Genomic DNA, 24,123 nt, shown 5'->3' with positions numbered 1-24,123 from the left:
GCAGAGGGCACTCAAAAACAGGACCGGAAAGCCACGTGAAATTGTCACAGATTGCTGCTGTTCCACGGTAAATCACTCCCAATGACCACATCACGCACTTCAACTATTTCAAATCAAGACCACTTGACTTGCTGATTAACTAGCAGCAAGTCAGAGGCAAGCACTTGACTCTCCGAAGCCGCTGGGCCCACAGCCTATAACCGTGAAGACCCAGCAGCTTTCATTCTGGCGGGGAAAAATCAGCAACCGAGATCCTCAGGGATGACTCTGGGAGTCTCTTCCTTGCTGAGTCTCTAAGACACGAGTGATAACTATCCAAGACTTTTAGACTGCGAGCAGGAAAGCCTCCTCATTTCCCTCTTTAGCGCTCAATACCTCTCAAATACAGAGCATCTGTGATGAAGGTGAGAGGCAAACGGGCACAGTGTGCGTGCTGTGCCCATGAACCACACGGAACCAGCCACAGACACCCGTTGTCGTGCCTCTGTTAGGCACCTGTGTGTCTTACGGAGTTAGGAAGCAGCAGAGAACTTCACAGCGGGTTGGTGAGCCGGGATTCTTGAGCTGTACAACAGGAGATGCTGAAGAGGCAGGCAGCTGGAAACAGGACCCGGCTCTGGAGAGGTGAGCAGCAAAATGGAGATCTCGGGTGGGATGAGGCATCTGCTGGCTGTTACAGTAATGGAAGAAGCACTCGCCAAAAAGGAATCAAACACCAAAAAGGAAGCAAGCGAAACAAGTGAGGATGGCAACATTTGCCTCTTGCACCAGCACTAAGTAGTTCCATAAGCATTCAAGAAATGGTGAAGTTGAATTCAATGCCTTCTTTCAGAAGGTTAAAAATTACCACTCGCTCCTCAGAGGGTGGTGTCCCAGCCACAAAGCAAAGAGCAAGCAAAGAAACGCAAGATCCAGGGGCCAAAGAAAGGACAAGAAAAGGAAACATGACTCTCGTTTGAGTGAAAAAGGAGCCTGAGTTTTAGATCCTACTCATAGCTCCCAGAATTTCTTAGGTATTTGCCATTAAAAACTAGGAAAGGGGAGCAGCACAGCAGCAGGACTCATCCAAGCAAAGGCAGATATTTACACCTGAGCGAGTTGCAGATAATCCATCGAGAGCCCCTGGCCAGAAACACGCTTCTAGAGGCAGCTCATCCTAAAGCACACGTCTGAAAGAGGTCGGAGTGACCGTGGTCAATAAATACAGTCAGATTAATTCTGCTGTGGAGTTCCTGGCAAGCTTTTCAGTGAAAACCAAGGTATGTAAGGTCTTGGGGATGGACACAGGGGTGTTAGCAGCTCCTGCGGGTTACATCTCATCCTTAAACAGCCCCCTAAACTCTTACACTGCCCTTCAGACACAGAATTAGCATTGCAAACCCAGCCTTGGTTCACAAGGTTTGTCCATGCACAGACATTTCTGGCAGACAAAATCAATTCTTTGAGCATGGCAGCGTTTAATTTAGAGAGAAAGAGCACATACCCTCTTATACTAAAACTAAATCAGTAGCCTCAGTGCAGCGAAACAAGCGAAGATCAAGATTAAACACAACAGAGAACTGCACATTCAGGAGTTAAGAAGGCTTCAGCTTCATTTAGAGTCCTCTTTATTCACGTAACAAATGAAATGAGCTTCTTTAACAGTGCTCTGTTGGAGGATAAGCTGAATGCAAGTCATTTTTCAGTCCATTATATGAAAACAAGGACAAATTTAAATGCTTTTTAACTCCTCACTTTGTTTAGTTACTCGAAACATCGCTCTGGTGTTGGTTTTGCTGAATTTCTCAGGTGCCGAGCTGAGAGTTTTCTTCAGCATTGACAGAAGAAGGATGTTGATGATCCTCTAAAACCACTTTCTCCTACATCTCTCACTTGAATAAAAAGGCAATATTAAGATGGTCAGAGCAGGATAAATAAAATCCCTTCTCTGCAACAAGTTTCATTACCCAGGTTAGGTTATCAGTCCTCCGCCTTCAATGGAAAAAATATACAACAAAGTATTGTGGGTTTTTAATCTTTTTTTTTTGAGTTTTATTTTCATTTTCATATATCAGACGAACTCTACCAGGAAGACATTTCTGCCCTTTTTGGGGTTCGACTTTTCAGAGAGCATGGTTTTTTCTCCAGTCGTTGTGCGGAGACTTCACCCAAGTCCCATTTAAACACCTTTAGGCTTCATTTTCCTGCATCGAATTTGCTATCAAGCCTAGCAGCTAGCTAGAAACCTTGCCCCATTTCATTTAACAGTAACTTTACGGAGCGATGCTAACAGGTGAATTGTTTCTTGGCTGTTTCTCTATAACTGTCAAATATTGCAGATAACCACTTCTAGAAAACTCAGTCTTGCGAACTTAGGTCCTGTAATACAAGAAATGTTTTTAGTTTACTGGACCCTAAAGAAGTACAGGAATATAACCATGCGATGAAGATGTACATTCGATGCTTTGCAAAAGATTTTGATGAATTTGCGTAGGAAACTTGAGCGTTACTCAGTAAGCATTTGGTTCTTTACAAATCGGAGCATTGTGTGAGCCCAAGATTTAAGAATCAGCATGAGCAAAGTTTGAAGATGAAGCCAACACAACTCATTCTGCAGCACGGAGCGCACTTCCCTCTCAGCAAGGACCTGCACATTTGGTCTGCTCCAAGGTAATGTCAGTTCATCATCATACCTTAACAGCAGTTCGAGTGAAGATTTAAAATAGTTTAAAGAAATACCTGAGATTCAGAAAGAGACTCCACATTTCAGAGGCTGATGAGGATGCCTCTGACTGTCATAAAGCTGGATGAAGTAATTCTACAGACGAACTCACAAGCACAAAGTTTGCAAGTCTGATCCAATTAACGCGGGATTGGAGGCTGTTCAAAAACAGTTCCCCAGTGTTATTTTTAGGAAAACCAGGGAGCGAGCGAGAATAGAAATTTGAGAAGTAAAACTGCCCGAGACAATTGTCTGACGAAGTGTTAGTAGCAAATAAAAACCAGGTGTGGTTTCTGACCAATTTCCTTAACCTTAGGTCTCAAATAAAGACATGATGCAGACATGAGACGAGCAAACTGCGTATGTCCTTACGTGAGCTGGTAATTGAATCGCAGACAGCGCAGGGATTCGAAGAAGCTTCGTTCCTTGAAACATGTAGCTCCGAAGTAAAAATCCTCCAAGCAAACTCATGTTTTGACCTGCTAACAACATTAAAATGTCTACCCCCGTTAACGTAATCCTTTTAATTGCAAGGAACGGTTATAACTCTGGGGCTGTTGCAGCTTCACGCGGGTAGCCGGGACTGCCAGTTGTGGGGTCGGCACTACCTACCACCCCAAAGCCACGGCGCAGTTTGTGTCTATGCAGAAAACGTGTTTATGCCAAGCACTTGGAGCAGAAGACGACGAAACGCATCAGAGCCACGGCGCCGATAATCCAGGACTTGGGTTTGACGGTGACCACCATCTGCTGCGTCAGAACGTGGGCACAGAAACCCCACAGCACGCGTCTGCAATTGCCCACCCCCACGTTAGCTTAAATCCTCTTTGTCGTCACAGCCTGGTTTAACTTAGAAGCAAGAAACTTCGCGTTCTTAGTTTTATTTTTAAGTATTTTACTGCAACTCAGCATTTGCTATCTACGCCTTGTTGAGCTCTGGCCTCAGCAACAACCTGCAGCAATCGGCTGTAATTATGCAACACGTGAAAGGCATTTATATTTTAATTTTTAAAATTATTTTAATAGGCCATTTTGCTGCTTCTACAATACGAAGGGAACGCAAACCTCCAGAAGCCTTGTCTTGCACACACTCAAAAATCTCTGAAGTTAACAGCATCCATTTTTTTAAACTTTATTTTTTTTTGTAGAAACTTCTGTACTGTTCTGCTTACCCTACTGACCTGTCCCCATTACCCTGCCAGGTGAAGCAGCCACCGCCGAGCACTAAAATCAAGCTGAAGGCCAGCAAGGACAGACAAGATGGGACGGAGATACACATACCCAAAATAAAATGTCCCCAAATTTAATGTAGGATTCGCTGCCTCCTCTTCATGCTGTCTGGTATTCTGTTAGTTGTTTTTTTTTTTTATTTTTTAACTCCAGCTCCACGCTGACACAGGTGCTTTCCTCTGACCCATCACACCAGTGCCTAGAATCTTTTCTCAGCAGCTCATTTTAAATCCTGTGACGTATTCACCATAAGCATTTCCCCTTCTAATGCAAACTTACAACTGTTTCGCTTGCAGTTTCGCTGTCCGCTCGCACCACTGTTTTATCCACAGCGCTGTTTCCCCTTGGTCTGGACCAGCCATTTTACAATTTGATCTGTTTTCTTAAGGACTCATCTCCTTCCTGTTTCCCTAGCGAGTAAGATTAACTGCCCATGGCATTAAAAAAAAAAAAAAAGGAATTCCACTTTACTCATTCCACGATGACGAGAATTCACTTTCTTCTGACCCGCTTCCCGTCGGTTAATCAGTTTAAGGTTTAGGACGACGCTTTCCCTCGGAAGCGATTACCACTTGGGCTGTCGACTCCCAAGAGGTTGAGCGATGCACTCCTCCACGTCCCTCCAGCCCGCTGCCACAGAGGATGCGAATCAGGGGAGTGGAGAAGGCAAATCCCCTCCTCAGCACGTCCGAATCCACACTCCGCAGTACAAACACAGACCTCTGGCAACAGCAGCTTGCGTTAACACGTTGGGCTGTGAGCTCCCCGGCTCACCTGATTCCTCCTGCCGCAAAGGATCACGTCAAAGAAAGGGCTGGGCGTGACAGCTTCTATTTTGGTCCTATCAGGAAAGGTGCTGCGGAAGACAAGTCAACCATTTCAGCCCGTGACCACCTTAAAAGACTTTCTGCACGCACGCCGCAGTATTCTGCCCAGCACCAGCCCTGCATCCCTGCTTCAAAAGAAGCCAGAGAAAAGAGCAGAGTATTTTTACTTTGGAGGACAACGTAACTAGCAAAAGTATGAAACTACAATTTCCTACCGTTTATCAAAACCAGATGTAAGAGCTACTTGCGTTTGATTCCCTGCATCTTTGCTAGACTCGTTAAAATGTGCCAGTCCGCCCGTTTTCCACTCCTGTCCTCCGAGCTCCAGTTTGTATATTTTTACCAGCTGTATTCCCGAACTCTTCCAGAAAGCCCAGGCAGTGCGTGAGCCTGGCAACGCAGCGCGCTTTCGTATTATTCGGGTGTTCCAGGACATCATTTCCTAACACGTCACTTTTATCATATTTCACCTTCGTTGCCAGAAAGGCGGCAGAACAGGGAGGATATCACAAATTAGCCTAATAACGACTTATGCAAATGAGTTACTTAAGTTCTCAGCAGTGTCCTTGTGCTAGTTATTGCAGCTAATGATTTTAGACACCCATTTCCCAGGCTTTCTTTTCTTTTTATGTGGGACTCTCGTCCCTCCAAAGCCACCCCAGACTCCGCAGCTCCCTTCCTTCCACCGCCAGCTCTCAGCACGTTCTCCCGGGCTTCGCCAGGGTTGGATTTCCACCTCTCACACGACTTCTGCTTGGCAGAACAACTTGGACGCTCAGCCCTTACGCTTATCTTCTCCACCCTACAATCATTTGTCAGGCAAACGCATCGAGAGCCCCCTACTAGCTTGGCGAGCGTGCCGCAGCATTTTTACCCCTTGGCTTAGGGCTGGTTCTTCTGCTCTCCCATCTTTTCAGGGAAACCTCTTCTAAGGGTTATGTTTTAATGCATCCAACCTTGCCACTTCAGGACAGCTTAAATTATCTCCCTTTCGAGCACCGCTGCTCCTCCTCCACGGAGGTGAAGCTTTGTGGTGGATACCCGAAAGCCGCAATCCGATGAGCGCCGTTTTCCTGGAAAGAAACAACAAAGAGGCTGAGGCTGGCGAGGCACGACTCGCTTGGTGTTCCTTCTCCAACCATCAATCCAGCCTGTGAGTCCAAGGGTAAGCAGAACTTTTCTCTGGGGTACTACAAGAGCTACCTGATCGCAGAGGAAGAGAAACCTGACGCTAAAGCGCAGCTGCCGAAGCACCGGCGCCTTCACAAGCACGCCTCGCCTCGCTTTGAGGAATTGTTTGTTTTTCCCCAGACTGTTCGAGGGCCACGATTTCTCCTGGAGTTCCGAGAAATCCTCCGCCACTCCAGCTTTAAGAGCTTTGTTTCACTCCTGGGGAAGAGAAATAGCTGCATCAGGCTGACGGCAAAGCGCGTGCGGGACTGACAAGCGCTAGAGGCTACCGAAATACTTGTTAAGGCCAAAATGGTTGTCAGGCTTTGTAGAACAACTGAAGCAAGGGAGAGTTCATTGATTTGGGAAGAAGCAGGGAGAGGAATGAAGCAGGGTGGAAAGAACATCTTGGCGTTATGAACAGCCGCAGACCTCGCTGTACTCTACAGCTGGAAAAAAAAAAAAAAAACAACGCTGTTATTGCAAGGCTTGGAGGAAGGAAAAAACACACGCCTTTGTACAAGCTTGATTATTTATTTCTCAGTGCGATTTTAACACGTGGAGCCAAACGGATCATTTATTAAACTCCAAAGCCATGGATGCGTTGCTCTGTCCCACCAGGAGAACCACGAACAGCACCGGCAGCTTGGCCCAGCCACGGCGGTCACACGTGGAGCGTTGAATATCTCTGTTAACCCGCCGCTGTAAATCTGGAGGAAGGCAGCTGTACTGCTCGCAGGCGTCGCGTGGCCCAGAAAGAGGTTTGGAAGTGGAAATGGAGGCTTCCAGTGATCTGCAGGGCACCGGTGAGCGCACAGCCACGATACTCTTCAGCTGGATGTTTGTCCTGTCATCCGTCCCCCCTCGCCAGCTCCTTCAGTAGCTCCTGTCCCCTCCTTCGCACCACACAAAGGAATTTCTGCCATCCCTGTCCTCTGCCGCCAGCAGGATCCTATTACCAAGTCACTAATGCCAAACCCTGCCAGGTATGCAGACGTTATTTCTGCCTGAGGGATGCCATCCATCAGCTACTGCAGAGCTCGGAAACGCCACAAATAGTTATTCTGCTTTAATCTTCCTATCACCAATGCTCTGAGTTTTCCAGAAGCTCCCATGGGCTTCTCAGTTTAGCCCAGGCCACAAAGAAGCCAACTTAAACGTCAGCTTCAGGACGGGCTCCGAAGTGTGGGTACCAGGTGGGGGCACACACGTTTGCTACCTGTTCTTACACTAGACAGCATTATCTTGAAGTCATCTCAAACAAGAGGAAAAAGCTCCCTTCAAAGATGTAAAAAGAAAAAACAGACCAGGAAGCCCCTGGGCTACAAACTATTGGAAGCAGGGAGAATATCCTAAGAAACTCACAGCTCCTGTAGACCCCTGCAGCTGACCAGTGCCGAGGACAAGATGCCGACGGATGGCTGCCTTGATCTGGAGCAGTCTTTCTAGTGCCAGCAAAGCACGTCCTGCAGCTCCTTTCCTGGATTCCCACCGACAGAGCCAGCTGGGAGAAGCAGCCCCCATCTCTCCAGCACTATATCGGGTACTGGCACATGTTTTAGACATCCCAAATTCTGGAATCCTGAAGGTTAGGATGAAGTGCAGCTTAGACTGCTTTAACAGCTTGGACGGTTTAGTCCTTCAGGCAGGGAAGAACCTCGCTGAAGCTGAAGTTTTCCAGCGGGGATGCTATTTCGAACATGCCCAAAAAAACCAACAAGGGCTAGACGAAACATAGCTCCTAGCTTACACGTGATGGTGTCACACACCGCTCACTTTGACGGTTGTGAAGGTCCCTCCTGCAGATATACCACAATAGGGTTATGGGGCTTCTTTCGGTAAACATCTCGTGCTGGCCAGAAGAACTTCCACGTGCATTCCTGACTCTTACACTTGTCAAGAAATAAGCCATAATTACTTGGGAGTAATATCAGCTTTCCAGAAAAGTTTTTCTCCACTTCTGTGCTATGCGAAGAGAATTCAACGAAGCCACCGACCAGGCACATAATGCCCTTCCTCAATGGGGTGCGAGGTCCAACAAAACCTGCATAAACCCCAGTGGGGCTGAGTTTTAGCAGGGGGCCTGCGGTGTTCCCCACAGCTCATTTGCACCCAGAAACCTGCACCCCGAGTTCCTTTCCTTCATGCAGTGTGGCATTTTGTGATCTTTTTCAGAAGAGCGGTGCTACTGACACGAAACTGGAACTGCTCGTTTACCCAGAAGCACTGTGTTTGCCCATCTCCAATGTAGGTTTGGACGATGGGGAGTCTCGCTAGGGCTCGGAATGGCGTTCCCAGCCTAAATCCCAGGGCACACTCGGGATGACGTGCCGGCTCAGTCTTCAATAAATACCTCAAGTCTTGCCACGGAAAAACTAACAGAACAGGGTTAGTTAGATCAGAGAGATGCATCCATACTCTATTATGAAGTAATTAATTCCAAGACAAACTTCATTCACTTCTTAAATGAAGAAAAGTGCACGTGGACAGGCACGTTGGCCTAGTCCTAACCTAGGAGGACTGCAATGTAGACCAGAGGAGTTTAGTCTGCATTAACCTCGTTTGCCACAAAGTCAGTACAAGACCAATTACTCGTGCTGCGTGCTTGCTCCAAGTTTAAGCCCGTTAAACTCTGACAGTTCCAGCTACACGCAGCGAAGTGCACCTTCACAAAAGCAGTTCGCCTGACGACTGGAAACGGGGAGCTGCAGAACTTTAAACAAACCAGAGGCGCAGAACCCCGATATACTCAAAAGTGAAGCAACAAGAACAGAAGTAATATATTCGGAAGTTTACTAGGTACGCCCTTATTTGCAAGTCCACAGAGAAACTTTAATATAAACACTTTTATTTCTTAATACTTTATTAAGCTAAGCACACTGCATTACCCTAACAGGTTTCCTACCAGGTGGATTAATGGCTTTGACAAGTATTTATGATTTTGGTTCAGTCCCTAGGTACAGCAGCGATCCACCTGTATTCTGTTTATAAATGCAGGTGAGCTTGAATTGCATGTAGGGGATGACTGCCTCACTCAAAGCAGCAGTTACTTTTCTTACTCGTACAGGAAAGGGCGTGATGAGATACAAGCAGAGGCTCCCAAAACTATAAAAGAGTTACTTTAGCCTAGTTGATAGATCTTTACAGCTGCAGGAAGCTTATAATATTGAGATACCCACCCTTAATGTTTGATGAAGAAGATCCAGCAGCACTTTGTGTGAATAATCCCCACCCAGCCAACAAAACACCCCCCCCCAATACTGGATCTCAGAAGTGTTCATTTACGCGAGGACAGCACATTAAACTGCCCTTTCCACACCAAAACCAGACGATAAATCACAAGCACACCATTTCAGTTAAAATTTAGTAATTAACAGCTTTTGATCACTTCCATATCCCATTTATTTTCTATTCTAACACTGACCAAACCGCAAAGTACTGCAACGTATCCGGACTTTTGCCTAAAAGTCGCATCGAACCCTGTAACTTTGGACCAGCGGTACACAAACAGGCTGGATCTTGTTAAACACCAGAAAATCAATCACATCAACAGAGCAATCTACTTTATTCCCCTCTTCAGTAGGAGCGTTCCTCATCTTGAGCTTGAAAGTCTCGCCCCTCGTCATCAGATCTCGTCGGCTTTTGTTTGCTGCATTAAACAGCCACAGAGCTCCAGGTACGCTGATGGCAGCCAAGTATTGAACAGCGCTTTAAATCATCGTTAATTGTTAATTTCTTCAGAGAATGGTAAGAACCCTTAAGCTTAATGCTGTAAAGCTTTCCAAAGGTATCGGAATGACAGTAAGGGAACTGACATAACCCACTGAAACAAATGGCTCTCCTTTGGAAAGGAAAAAGAAGTGAGGTGTCCAGAAGATTTAGAAAAATAAAGGAGCTTATAAAAGGTCTGAAGCCTGGTAGATCCAAAGAATATATACTTTTTTCAGTTGTACAATGTAACTTTTAAGAGTACTTGATACTAAAGGAACCATAAGTAACTTCCACGGGATTTCCCACAGTCTACCTGCCCCTAACCTGTTGTAAAGAGAAAAAGGGGGAAGGGGAGAAAAGACTTACAAAAACGGACCTACACCCAGGCACCTGCACCTCACATCGCCTTTCTTTACGCCACTTAAACCTGAGCCAGCATGGAAAGAGAGTTTTACTACCAAACTCCAAACCCAACGCATCCACGTGGTAATTAAGAGATGGACTTCTAGGCCGGCTCAATCTGTCAGCAAGAGTCAAAGGAGATCCCGAAGCTCCTGGGGAGAAGGCAGCAGACTCCCTCAGCCCGGAGATGTACCCACCAAAACCTACTTGCTGCTTTCAAGCCCAACTTTAGCATCACCAGGAAGACTTCGATGCAAGATCGCTGTTTGGCTGCAGTATGCAAAGCATGCCTACTTGTTAAAATTTCAATCAGGAACAAAACAAGCCCCATACTGCTCCGAAAAGCCTGCAAAAAGGGATGAGCTAGCGGAGCCGAACGCTTCCGAGAACAGGATCCACCTCGGCGAGAGGTTCTCCCATTCACACACCGGGGAACCTGGCAAACTAGCGAGTGTTTTGCGTAGTCATGTGTAAAATTAGATCTCTGTCGTGCAAGCGAACGTTCTACTAATATTTCCATTCACAAGAGACCGAGTGCTTAATTAACATTTATACCAATTCTCGAGCTATTTACCAACACAAAGGAGGCGACGTGATATCATGGTTCCTTAAACACAGCCCTCAGCGCAGGCAGAGTTCTTGCTCCCCTCCATCACGTGTTGAAATCTTAAATTTTCCACTGCTGTGCTGTTACAAGAGAAACTTGGGAAAACAGGCAAGGTAGGTGCGTTAGAACAAGGAGAACAAGCATCGTTTTCCTGGGATTACTCGCTCAGTTTGCACCATTCTGCCTTCGTAAGGAAGGAGATGCAGCAGGACGACGTGTATTGGTTTGCCACCTCCGAGTACAGTAACACGGAGGGTAACCACGTCTCCCAGTCCTCATTAAAAGCCCCAGGTAAAACCATCTATTCCACCACTTCTTAATAAATCCTAAGAGAAGCAATTTCCTTTGAGGCACGGCAACTAGCCATGGTTGTAAGGTAGGGCTCTCACCACCCAAATCAGCACCCAGATCTCTTCCTGGCGGAACAAGCTTAAGACTCTCGTCAATCCAACCCAAGTCACGATACGGAACAAGGCTCAAGATTATTCAATTATTCATTACTCAAAATAATCATTCTTCATAAAGCAAAGCGTTCACCAAATGACCCCAGGTCTCGCGACTTCGACTAGTTACAGCTTTCGAGCGAGCCACCAGCAGGATGAGCTGTGCCCCCACGGGTCCACGCTTACCCCACTCCTCTCTTTCAGACCACCAAATAACGACCGGCAGGATCACCGCTTTGCCATTTGACTACTCACACGCAGTTTAAGTTATCTGCCAGATCCCAAAGCACATCTTTTACCTCGGTTTGTGCATTTTGGCAAGACCATACCTCTGCACAGGCATTTAAAATACCTAACGTGCTGCCGAAACTGGTTAATTCCATACCTAAATGCGTTGGACGAGAAAGAAATCTCTGCACTCGAGCACTGCTGTCGCTGCCGTCTCTTGAAATTCCCAGGTAGCAGCACCCCTTCCTCCACGAGAAGGTTATACTTTGTTTACTTAATAATGAACGAGCTCTTTGTTCGAATAATTACCAGGAGAAAATAAGACTGTTATACAAGTGAGCAACATTCAACCTCGAGCTCCCACTGCTCCTTGAGACACCTAGTACAAAGAAAACTGTTTTACTGGCATCTTCCACGATTAACTCTTCAGACAAGAGAGCCCGTGCTTAAAAAACAAACCGACCTGCGAAGCAGCTGACCATCAAAACAGGTTAAAGCTAATCGACACGACCCCCAAGCTATCGATTTCCTTCCTTGATTGCAAAATGAGCACGGAGAGAAGCTCCGCAGAGCTGTTACCTGGCAGTTTAGGTTTAAAACTTGGTCTAGATTCCAAGAGGTTCAGAAAAAAACACCTTCAGCTCGGGTGGTTTTATACATTTCTGTCTAAGTCCACTGGTATCAAAAGCGAAACTGTGTACAACTTAAATCCAAACCTTTCTGGCTCTCCAAGGAAAAGGTACAAACAGTTGGTAAATAAGGGATGCTCAGAGATAAAAGGACTTGCTCTTCGGTTTTCAAACACTGCTTAGCAACTTTCTGGTTTATACCCTTACAGACACCATGTCAGGAACCAATATATGTAAAAAAAAAGAAATCTAGTCTTTGCATTTGTTTTTCCGAAAGCATAAATACACTAACAGCTACTGGCACCACGAACCGAGCTCAGCGAGTTGGCTCGATCAATAAAACACAAATCCCCGTCACGCAAATCATCACATCAAGCTTCAAGGGCCACCTAAATTTGGTTTTCCACGCTTCCACTCTCATTCTTTCCTTAAAGATAAGCAAATGCAGGGAAATATTCTCTACACCAGACACAAGCAAAAATCAAGCAGGTCAGAGAGAGCATTATCCGAAGGTAAAAGCGTCCCCATTTGTGGGGGCCGCTGTACAGCAGTGAGAACAACCTGTCCTGCCCCCCAAATGGGAAGAGAAACGTGAAGAGTGTAACTAAATAGCCCATAACACAAACATCACAACGCACAAGTCACGCAAAAGCTTTTTGGGGACGAGTTGTGCTGTAGTTGTCGTCCTGTTGATATCCACCCCCCGCAATTAAAGTTAACAGAAAATTCAGATTTTAATCAAATGCGTATACTTAAAAACACAGGTCACTAGCTCAGCCTTGAATTTTAATTTATTCTGCAGTCCACACACACACAAAAAAAAAATCACTCTTACATGCTCGTTTACATTTTGTCACACGGTAAAAGCGTTAGTTTTCTTTACAGACATTACTTCAAAAGGGGTGTTTTCATCACAAATTCAAACTTCAGCGCAGCGGCGGCTTTTATTCAGAAGTTTTGCACAACTTTGACACAACAGGACTTTGGCAAACGAATCCTTTTACGTAACATCCCAGGTACAGGAACGTGGTGGGGGGGGAACTGATAGATATTCCAGGCAGGTAGCCCAGCTTTTAGGAGTTAGTGGGGCTCGCTTTTCCTTTGCACGTGAATTAGGAGCCGGAGGAGGCGGCACGCGAGGCTTTTCTCATTACATTTCAGCTGGCGAGAACTCAGGCAGGACGCGTGCGCCCTGCGAAGGACGGCTTCCTTGAGGCGAGGAAGCACCCCCACGCCGATTTCACCCCCAAATCCCTACGCCGCGGGGTGGGTTTGATGAGGAGGGAGTCGATTTGGAGGGGGAAAAAAGGGGAGGAAGGAGGGTTTTCGGGAGCAAAAACAGCCCTGGGCTGGGATTCTCCAGCAGCAGGAAGTTTCTATGGGGCCTGGCGAGCATGCGCCGTGAGCCCGGCGGTCTCCCTATGTGGCAAGAGTGCAGAGGCAACAACCAAAGCAATAATCGAGACAGAGACCGAGAGCAACAAGCACCTTCCCCTCTGGATCCCCGGCTGCTGCTGCCGCCTCCTCGCAGCCCTCCCCCTGGCTGCTCCGCTGCCCGGGGCCCTCCCACAGCCATCGCACAGGAATTGGAGAGTCTGGCAAGCAAACCTTCGCTGCTGCTGCTGCTGAAGGGAGAGGAGAGGAAAAGGAGAGGAGAGGAGAGGAGAGGAGGAGCAGCTGGCAAGGAAACGGCGGAGTGGCCGAGCCACCCTCAGCCTCGCCCAGCTCAGGTGGTGGGGGGCCGGAGGGGGGCGAGAAGGGCCAAGCTTTTAGCCCCCTGCCCAGCTGGGAGAGAAGGGAGGAGGGGAGAGGGATGGAGAGCAAGCACAATGGCTGGCTGTGTGTGTGGGGAGGAGATTTCCTACAATAGCAGCACTGGGGAGGGCTCAGGGCTCTTCTAGTGCCCCCCCTCCTTCTTCCCCATTCCTCGCCCCACATAGGCAGGGGAGAAAGGAGGGGGGAAGATAAAGAGGCTGAGGGCATTGCCTTGGGTGTCCCCCCCACTATTCTTCTTTTAGGGGAGAAGTAGAAAGGGACACACACACTGACGGGTGGGGGGGGGGTGGGGGGCACTGAAGCAACCCCCCAGCTAAGGACAGGAGAAGACCCGCTGCCAGTGTTAGGCTGATCAAAAAAAAAAATAAGTTATTTAAGCTGATCTCCCTGCACGAGTCAAACCCAGTGGTGCTGAAGGAGGGGGTGTGGGGGGGGTCACAGCCGATACTGGGGGGGGGGAGAGGAGGGGGAGCCCCCACCTTCTATTGGGGGGGGAAAGGAGGAATCTTCCCCCCTCCCCAACCAAGTGCTCACCCCGAAAAGGCCACGTTGAGGAGAGGGGGGAAAGGGGAAAGGCCACAGCAGGAGGCTGGCTGCCCCCCCGGGGCTTCACGCCGGGAATCCCAGGCCCCTCCTCTCCCTCAGCGCGCTCCACCCCCGGGGCTGGGAGGAGGCGGGGGGGGACCAGCCCCGGTTCCCCCCCACTTCAAAACCCCTCACAAACCTCCCCCCCCATCGGCCCCCCGTCCCTCCTCAGAGCCGGCGGAGGGAAGGAAAGGAAAACGGAGAGGGGGGAGAAGGCTGAGGGGAGCGGGGGGGGTGGGGGGGGGCGCTCACCCTGCTCGCCGGGCTCCTGCAGGACGCGCTCCAGCTCGGGGAAAGGCAGCTCGGGGAGGTCCAGCAGAGCCCCGTAGCGTTCGAGGAAAGAGCAGACGACGGCGAAGTTAGGCCAGGAACCCGGGCAGCCCGGGCCGGCGGCGGGAGGGGGAGGCGGCGATGGAGGCGGAGGAGCCGCCGCCGCCATCTTGGGGCCGGGGATGGAGAAGGAGCAGGGGAGGGGGCGGGGAGGGAGGGGGCGCTGCCGAGCCGCGCGCCGCCACGATCCCACAGTGCACCGCGGCGGGGGAGGGGGGGGCGGGGGGGGGGAGAGAGCGTCGCCGGGCGGCTCCTCGCCGCCGCGTGCGGCACGGGAATGAAAACAAGGCGGGGCGGGGGTATTTATAGAGGGGGCGGGGACAGGGGTGGGGACGGACGGGCGGGTCGGCCAATGGAAGGGTGGAGGTGAGGTGCCGGCAGGCGGCGCTGGCCAATGGGAGGGAGGGGTTCGTTGCTCCTGCCGGGCGGGGGTCGCGCGCGGTGAGTGAGTTGCGGGCGCGTGCCGGCCGTTAACGGCCGCCCCGGCCGTGAGGGGAAGAGGCGGGAACGGGCGGGAGGGGAGCGCTGAGGTGGGCTGGGGGGTCGGGGGCTGTGGAGAAATAGGAATAAATTTCCAGGTGCCAGCCTGGCCCCCGGCAGCTTTGAGCCTTGCTTCTCTCGTGTCCTTGCACCCTGCCTTCCCTCCTGTCACAAGCTGGCCGCCCGCTCTCACCTCCCCTTGCGCGCCGTCCTGCGGCTCCTCAGCAAAATATATGGTTTTTTTTTTTTCTGTTTTTTTTTTTTTTTCAACTTTACCTCAGTCCCTGACTGACCCACTTCTTAAACCTCGCATATCCTTCCCCCTTGCGCTTCTGCTGTCGGTTTTTAAGTCTTCGCCTGCTTTTGTACCTGCTGTACCCCTCGTGAAGTTGCTTTGATGCAAGGGAGTTTCTTACTTTTTACCTACTTATCTTGCTCACTGTTAGTTTTGGAGGACTACATCACCTTTTGATACCTTACTTACTCATTTTGATACTTTGATACTTATTTTGATACCTTGATTTGCTCTTTTGCCCTCCTTGACCTCAAGGCATGTCTTCGCTTTTATGAAACATTTCCTTTAGCAAGCTCTCAATACAGTGTTTATCTCGGTCCCCTTTTTTATTCCAGCTGTTTCTGACAGGTGCTACTTTGCAGAAATGTTTAACTTCACAGAAGACAGCAACATTGCCAGTTTCTAAATCCACCTGCTTGCCCAGCTATACTTCTATGTTAAGTTTCTTTAGGTTAATCAGTTATTTTTTCCTCCACCATCCTAATCGTTAATTCATTTTTTTTCTTTCAGCCCGATCTCCTTGCATAAGTTGGTATTTTGCCTCTTAAGCTTTTCTGCTTCCTTTATTTCCTATGTTTTCTGTAACTTTGCTTACAGATTTCTCAGCCATCTCTGCTCCTTGTCTCTTGGACCTCCCTGGCACGTTTGGACTCCAGTTTACAGTTTGTGGTATACAGTTCATTTGATCTTACTTTGCACTCTATTTCAGCGGATATCATAGTGAATAATTAAAAAGCAACTCATTAGTCGGGAAAATATTTTCCCAATCCGTGCTGATTAGTGATTGGACCGTGCCCTGTATGAAGAATGTCCAAAGTCCATGTTAAAAAAAAAAAAATCATTCTTATTCACTTCAATTTAAGATACCTTCACTAATTCAAATAACCTCACGTTTCTGGTATTCTCTGGCAGTATTATGGGAAACGCTTTCAGACCACTAATCATCATTTATGGCTTTTGAGTTTATGTCTCTTAGTTCCTGCCACTTATTTTTGTGCTGTTGGAAGAAGATATGACGGAAGTTGGACGCTATGGAGCTAAGCCATGCATTCGCCATCCTATTTGCAGTTTGTGCTTGTTCGATTGCATTAACCCAGCCTTGCAAATACCATTTTGATTGGGAGAATGATATTCCTAATTTTGTTATTGTACATTTACCTCACTGCCATTCACCTCACTGCAGTCTCTACTCAAAACTAGCCCAGGGAAAATTTATTTGAATTCTTTGGAGCCAGATTCTGGGTAGTGGATTCTGCCTTTACTCTTTGGTTGATTTTACTCCGCTGGGACTAGTGATAGCTATTTCTTCTGCCGTAATCTTGCTTCACCAGACTTTTGGAATAACAGTCTGATGACCCTTTGTGTGTCAATCCATTGCTTTGTAGGTATGTGAGGAGAGAATCCAGAGCATATGAATCCAGGCAAATTTCACTCCCCCGTAGCTGCTTGCCTGGCATCCTCTTTGGCAGGGTGCATGTGCCACCAGCTTCACAAAGGAGCAGGAAAGAAATAATTGCCCTGTTCTTCTGTGGAAGCAGCAGTTCTGGCAGCCTCAGTCCTGTGCTGAATCCAAAGTAAGGCTGTTTCTACTTCACACGACGTTTGAAGCAGGGCACTGAGATTCATGTCCTGTCTGGTCATGTGCAAGATGGGAAGGGAGGCTGCCAGGAGGGCTGGAAGCTTGGTAATCCAAAGACTTCTGTTTTGCGAGGGCTCCTTTCTTAATCAGCACCACCAGGGTTCCTACAATCGATTTTCCTGGTGAATTTGGATTATCAAAAAAAGGAAAAGGATGATAATTTGGATATCTGGAAGCATCTGCCAGAGGTTTTCTGGGTCAGCCAGGAGCAGAGTTCTTTTTGCTGCAGAAACCAGCATCTGTCTTTGCAGTGCAGGCTTCAGACCATCCTCTTCGCCCTGAACTGGAAGGGCAGAAAGCAGAAAGGTCACTCCTGAGTCGCGTATCTTGGCTGTCGAGCAAATCTAAAGCATTTCCAAGGCAGCCCTGGGACTGGTCTCTTGCCGTCGAGTGCCAGAATCACGGCGGCGATCAGGTTGCAGTTACTTGAAGGACTGTGACGAGGGCGGAAACTTTCAAAGCGGTGCTTCCCAAGGCATCGCCCCTGCCTGCTGACGCCCGGCTGTCGTTGTTGGCTGTCGGGGAAAAATGAGAAAATAAGCGGAGATTTAGAGAGCATGACCGAGGGGAAGGCCAAAGGGAACTAAAATTTATTTATCATTAAACTGAAGCAGTAAAGATTGAGGTTAGACATTAAAAACGATGTTATTTGGGTTCTTAACAGTCCTGAGAAATTACACTGGGAGATTTGGTGTCTCTGAGGAGTGACTCTGGGAAAAAGGCTCGAGCCCTTTAGGTCTCTGAAAGTCCATTAGTTTAAAGCCCGCGTTCAACATTTGTCTTCTCCTTTCCTTAAAGCTAATAAGGCAGCACCATGCTTGTTTGTTTTTATCTCATTTACTATCTCAAACTAATAAACGTGAACATACTGGCGTGGTTTAGAGGGCCAAAGAAACAGTGCATCCCACAAATATTTTAGGAAAATTTGATCTGCTTCATTATATGTTTAGTGAAAAGATTAACAAACAGATTTGGAAAGATACTCAGGGAACTGACCCCTGGTGATTGTTTTAAAAGTTGAGTACCTGATACTTTAACAGATGTAGTATATAAAATGATTTGCTCCGAATCCTACAAGAGCCCCAAGAGGACGGGTAATTCAACAAATCTGTTGGTCCTTTGTTCAATTCTGTTGTCACAAAATCACACGGATCGAGCCTGTGACAGAGTTTTCTTCCCAGCTCCTTGGGGCAAGGACACAATTTTGTTTTTTTATTAATGTGCTGCATATGTTAGCCTGATGGTAAGCATTAAATATCCTTTTTTCCAGACTTCGGTTCAGCGTAGCGATGTCTTCCCCTGAAATCGCTTCCCTTTCTTGGGGTCAGATGAAGGTGAAGGGCTGCTCCACGACCTACAAGGACTGCAAAGTATGGCCGGGAGGAAGTCGGACCTGGGACTGGCGAGAAACGGGGACGAACGTGAGTTTGCCTTTTACTTTCCATCCTGCGTTTTGAACAGGACTTGATTAAGAATACAGTTTTCATAAGAGGCTGGTAGCAACCTTTTTTCAGACCACATAAACAACAGTTGTCTTGAGTAGGATAGAAAAGAATCTATGGGAAGTCAAAAGAAATCCTCAGCAACTGACCGTACATGTTTGGCAGAGAACAATGCAGGCGGTTAGTTTATGTCCCTTTCCCTGGGGTTCCTCCTACTTACTTCTGAGGAGAAGTATGCAGATACAGCATCAGTTGCAACGATTTCTCCACGAAAAGCTCACAGGCTGCCAACCAGTGACCTGGCTTTGTAGCCGTGTACTAAATGGTTCCCTGCACAATTTTGTATCCCTCAAACTTTATCTGTAATTGCTATCAGAATCCTATAAAAGTACATGGAGTAGTATTGGTGTTTCAAATTCAGAAGCAGCATTATACCTATTACATTGGGAACCTAAGTTGATAATTTGCCCTATAATAGGGCTTGCACTAAGATAGCTGTATTGACTAAAAAAAACCAATAATCCACATATTCTAAGCAAGAAACAAAGCTAAAAAGACCTACACACTGGGTCGTCGACCCCACTGTATCCATGTGGGCCCTCCCAGGTTGCTGCTGTGTTCATTTTGACACAACCGAGAGGCAGAACTTTGGGTTTGGAGCTTCCTGTGTCATCTTCTGGGGAGCAGAATTTCTTAAGCCGTCAGATTTCAGTCTGTAAAGAGCGTACAGCGCAAAGCAAGAGGTGGTGCTGCTGTACAAAGACCTTTGTGGTTTGCAGAGGAAAGCATAGCTGTGCATGTAGCCCTTTTAACAGTACTTTATTTGTGGCCTGATTAAGAAAAGTGAATTTTTTGTCGTTTGGAGGGCATGGGGTGCGAGCGGATGTCGCTTTTTTGCTTGTCAAGAGAAATCCAAGCTTTCGCAGTAACGCTTTCTCAGTTTATGTGCACACACGAGTGGAGAAGCAGAACACATGCAGTATGAAACGTTCCCCAATAGTTTCCAGATCCCATTTTGATTTCATTCTTCCATTTCAAAGCTTTGTTTCGGGTTACAGCATTTAGGAGGACGTGCCTTCCTTTTAAAGCTTCAGCCAGGGGATGTCTTCGGGTGACAGACGAAAGCTTTAAGTCCATAAAAGTCCTCAGAGGAATCCCGCAGTTGAAACAAGAAAGGCGAGTCTTTTAAATGAAAATCAGGGGAGAAAAAAAGAGTTGGGTTATTCAGAGAGGCAGGTTTTCTGGCATCCTTTCTACGTCATCAGTAAGCAGGAAAAAAATAACCTATTTAGGTTTTCCTATATAGGATCCTTTTAAAGCTCCTGCTGGAGGTCAGTCCCATCCCTCCTCCTGCTACGGCAGCCACGGGGGAGTTGGGTGGTCTTTAAAACTGAATGGCAAGTAACAAATACAGGACTAAAATGAGCCTTTTATAGACTGCATCTCCTACTCTAGAAGGATTGTAAAGGAGTTTATTCAATTAGCACTGGAAACGATAGGATTCACTCATTTTCTGCACGTTTCCTCGTCGTAGACTGCAGCGTGCTTGCTTTGAGCGTGTTTTACCTGGGGCTAGGGGGAGCTACTCCCTAAGACTGAGCAATAAAGCAGTGCCCCTCGTGCCCCGCGCTCCAGTTGGAAACAAATCCCTTCCTTTCCTCTTCTGCTTTCAAACCGATGCCTGGCACGCCACCCTTTCATCGGGGAAAAATTGTACAACTGGCTCTGCAAGGTCCCGTAACTAAGCACTACCGTTGCTCCTGACCTTAACCCTGGGGGATAAAAGGCAGCCTCCCTGGCTGGCAGCACGTCCGTGCCACCTGCTAGTGGGAAAAAAGGGGTCCCGCGGAGAAGACCAGGCAACAACACGGGCAAGAAATGCTGCTGCCCGTCCTCCTTCCCTCCTGCTGCCACGTTATTAACCGCGATGATACAGTTATTCCTCCGCGTTACATATTTCCTCTGATGATACTGTTTTCCTACAAAGCAGGTGGAAGCCCCCTGATCTGGGCGTCTTGTGTAACCGCAGCAAATCCTTTTGTTCCGCGGCATTAATGTCTCAGCGGTACTTATCATATGACAGCAAACCTTCCCCCAGCAAGCTAATTAACGTAATTGCAGTAAACCATACCTGTTCTTTTTGTCCAAGCCTTGAGCCTACCTTAAAAACCCCCAAAGGAAAAGCATCACCTATTTTATCATAAACACGTACTCGCAACGGTTTGGCCTGAGAAAGCTCCGCATAACGAAGCGACCTGTGTGTTCGAGGTGGGGATTTTAACTGTAAATGTACCTAAGGGGAATGCAACCGTAAAGGTGAACTCTCTCTGCTGCTGAAATCCCAGATCCCATCCAACCCTAATACTCCGTGGTGGGATAAATTTAATCCACCTGCTAGAACTGGCACCCTAATACGGAGGGTTTCCCTCACCTGGAATTTCGGGAGCGTTGGTTTCCGCTGGAAAGTTCTTGCTGCGTTCAGCAAGTTGATGATGAACAGGGCAGGGCTGGCAACAATTCTGACACCTTGTGGGAGGCTACAGGACCAGCGCTGGCAACCTGGGCAGGAGAGAAAAAAAACAGGCGAGGACACAAGGATGTCAAAGAGAAAAGCTCGCAACCTAATGGAACAAAGCTCGCAAACGAAATAACAGAAGCTGGCTCTTTGACCTTAACTCACTGAAAGAATGTGAGCTTTTGGGGAAGAGCAAGAAGTAGAGGGGATAAAGATTTATGGGCATCTCCAGAAAAATAACATTCTCCAGAAGTCCACCAGGGCGTTACCTGCTTCATGTGAGGAGCTGGTCCCAGTCCTCTTTACGAGTCCTACCCTCTGCAAAAAAGGAGCAGGGAGAGGAGAAAAGTATTAGTGGGTTAAAAAAAATAATGCACGCCAAGGAGTGGCCAACAGGTTGTACAGCCACAAGTCGTACGTCTCACTTTTAGCCGTACAGAGAGCCATGGAACTGGGGGAGAAGCAGTGTAATATAATAATGGTTTATCTTCGTGTATTACACGGCACAAATCCGTATGTTTAAAGGGTACTAGCAGTAAGCGAGTGTACTTCTTTAAAAACACAATCAACGTGCTCTTATTGCTCTTCTTTTTCCTTTAAAAGGAGTTGGGTTTCAAATATTCCTTTCTCAAAATTAAGAACAGAGCAGAAATTGAAACCACTACCTGAAATGACACTAACTAATATGTTTCAGTCCTCTTTGGCAAAGGATTTAATCATTTTAATTATTTGAGGAGCTTTCTTATAATTAAAGCGAGTAAACTTGAGCTCGCTGCAATCTTTATTAGAAAAAGGTTTCGTTCGCTTGAAAACAAAAAGCAACGTATTGCAATTTATTGATTTCACTTTTAATATTTACAAAATGCTGTTAGTCATAAATGTTTTAGGGACGTATAATGCATCATTCATTTTTAACTGGTTAGTAAAGACTGTCAATATTGCCATCGATTGATTAACCATCATCCTTCACCTGCATATAAAATACCTTCTAAAATTACCACTGTTATCTACTGCGTGCGTGCAGGGGTTGTGTTACATTTTGGTGGGGTACTTTACACCGCTTATCGAGGAACAGGTTCAGAACCCGTAGCTGAAGCCCTCCTGGTTGATGCTGTCAGTACTCAGGCTATTATTTTTTTCCTCTGACGCTCAGCATTCTCCGGGAGTGCAGCCGGCTGACCTTGAAGAAGTTGTCAAGAAGGGTGTGCAAACCGTCGTGATCGGCCGTGGCATGAGCGAGGCTCTGCAGGTAGGTTTTCCTTCCGTGCTAAACAGAAACGAGACGGCTTTGTTTTCTCTCCCCTTCTGATTAGGGGAAAAAATCCACAGTGATTTACCAAGAGGGGAAAAAAAATCAGGATGCTGACTTAGCACGACTGAACTCCTGCCGGGAGTCACCCTCTTCCCGAAAGAAGCATCATCTGAGCTCCTCTGTGTTAGTGTCAATGTCAAACAGTAAAAAGGCTTACGTTCTGCTACAGAAGCAATTTAAACAAGGAGGATTTTTTACAATGTCATTAGTCCCCCGCTCTTAGACTAGGCTACGAGCCTGCTGTATAGACTCAGATAATGAGGCCTTCTTATTACCAGCGCTGGCGGCGTCATTGCAGCAGGTAAACTAGCTACACAAAGCTCAGAAGTGCCGAGCTTCGTGAGAAGGAATTCTTTTTGGAGAGCTGAATAACACCTTGCTTACATTAATTACCTTTAGCTCAACTTCTACTCCCTTTTGTAAGAAGAGGCTGCACTTTAAACTGCGGTAAGGAGAGAGGGGAGGTGTGTACGTACACGTAACTTTATCAAAGAGAAAAAATGGTTTCAAGCTTAGAAGTATCTGAGCACGTTATCAGTTTGGCTACTACCAGTAGTGCTTTACTGCATCTGCTAACAAATGTCATCAGTTTTTCTTCAAGCCTTGAAGAGGGAAGTATCTAATCCTTGCTTTTTCCTTTCACCTTCTGAGGTTCCATCATCTACCGTGGACTATCTTCAGAAGAACGGGATTGAGGTGGTGGTCTTGCAAACAGAGAAGGCTGTGGAAGAATACAACGCCCTGGCTGCTCGGGGTGTTAAGGTGGGGGGCGTCTTCCATTCGACGTGCTGAAGCACCGCGGGCTCAGAGCCTGCCCTGACCTCTGCCAAGTCACGGGCAGGCCTCCCGGCTGCGTCAGGTTACAGCCAGCAGTGGGGATTTACATGCCAAAGCATTAATGTACGCTGGAAATCTGGAGTGCAAGGAGAGTTTATGAGCTCAGGATTTAAACAAACTGAGTGCTCACAAAGGGGGGTTGTTACTGAATTCATTTAATTACAGAACTGTTTGAATACGTTCTGGAGATTGACCTAATCTTTTGAAGACTGACCGTATTCTGGTCACTTTTCACCTTTGGGCTAAATTATTAAGTTGTGAATACTTTTATTAGGAAATGGCCCAGGATTACATGATTAGCTACTGCAACATAGTCATAAAATACCTGATGAGCACAATCAAGTGGTGATAGAGGATCACTTTATGAATAAGATAAAATAAACAAAAATAAAAGAGGTGACCCCAGTACAACTCTGCCTCCTGCTGGTGACTTCAGTCAGGGTATTGGTCACGCAGAGCTGTGATGAATGAAGACTGTATAGCTGTATTTTTAAATTTTACTTAGAACCTAGTAAAAAAAGTAGTCTACAGGGGCTAAGCGTAAAGTCTGTGCCTTAAAGAATTTTCCCATTACCAGCATTGTGCGTACTGAGCAGTGAAATATTGATCTTGCAAGCATTAAAGAAGTCCCTACTTGCTTAAAATGATCCAAAAACTCTGTCTCAGAGCTAGCTTGCAGCAGAAAAAGTGGGTCTGTAGGAATTCAATCTAAATTGCTGTCAGCAGGTGTTGCCAGCAAGCATGGGGTGGAAGTTAGGGTTCTTACTGAGCATCGTGTCTCCTATTTGCACATCACGACAACAAGCACTGTTACAGTGAAAGGATTAAAAGTTCTTTTAGTTGCTGTTCCACTGTTTCTTTTCTTTGGTGGGCTTCTATTAACGTTACCAGTTACACGTTACCCATTGTAGGTTACGTTTTTCCACTAGGCTCACTTAGTCTTCATCTGGGCAGATTAAGTCTG

The 24,123-nt window shown here is 47.1% G+C and overlaps 2 protein-coding genes across 5 annotated transcripts in view; one reads left to right on the top strand and one right to left on the bottom strand.

Annotated features, from left to right (window-relative positions):
* RSF1 (remodeling and spacing factor 1) overlaps window positions 1-14,913 on the bottom strand; it is a 61,365-nt gene extending 46,452 nt beyond the window's left edge. Inside the window, exon 1 of the mRNA XM_040544469.1 lies at window positions 14,562-14,913. Within this exon, the coding sequence (XP_040400403.1) occupies window positions 14,562-14,748 (187 nt within the window). The 5' untranslated portion in view covers window positions 14,749-14,913. The remainder of the gene's footprint in view (window positions 1-14,561) is intronic.
* Window positions 12,793-23,570, top strand: AAMDC (adipogenesis associated Mth938 domain containing). 4 transcript variants are annotated; one of them, XM_040544473.1, is made up of 4 exons: window positions 12,793-13,678; window positions 18,324-18,474; window positions 22,164-22,259; window positions 22,974-23,570. In XM_040544473.1, the coding sequence occupies exons 2-4, from the start codon at window positions 18,343-18,345 to the stop codon at window positions 23,112-23,114; spliced, it is 369 nt and encodes a 122-aa protein (XP_040400407.1). In that variant the 5' UTR covers window positions 12,793-13,678; window positions 18,324-18,342; the 3' UTR covers window positions 23,115-23,570. The 4 variants fall into 4 exon arrangements, with proteins under 4 accessions (XP_040400407.1, XP_040400406.1, XP_040400408.1 ...); XM_040544472.1 differs by lacking the exon at window positions 12,793-13,678 and adding an exon at window positions 14,997-15,080; XM_040544474.1 differs by lacking the exon at window positions 12,793-13,678 and adding an exon at window positions 16,012-16,083.
* The last annotated feature ends 553 nt before the right edge of the window (window positions 23,571-24,123 follow it).

This window comes from Cygnus olor, chromosome 1, assembly GCF_009769625.2.
Source record: "Cygnus olor isolate bCygOlo1 chromosome 1, bCygOlo1.pri.v2, whole genome shotgun sequence".
Taxonomy (NCBI): Eukaryota; Metazoa; Chordata; class Aves; order Anseriformes; family Anatidae; genus Cygnus; species Cygnus olor.
This window is presented reverse-complemented; position numbering and strand designations above follow the sequence as displayed.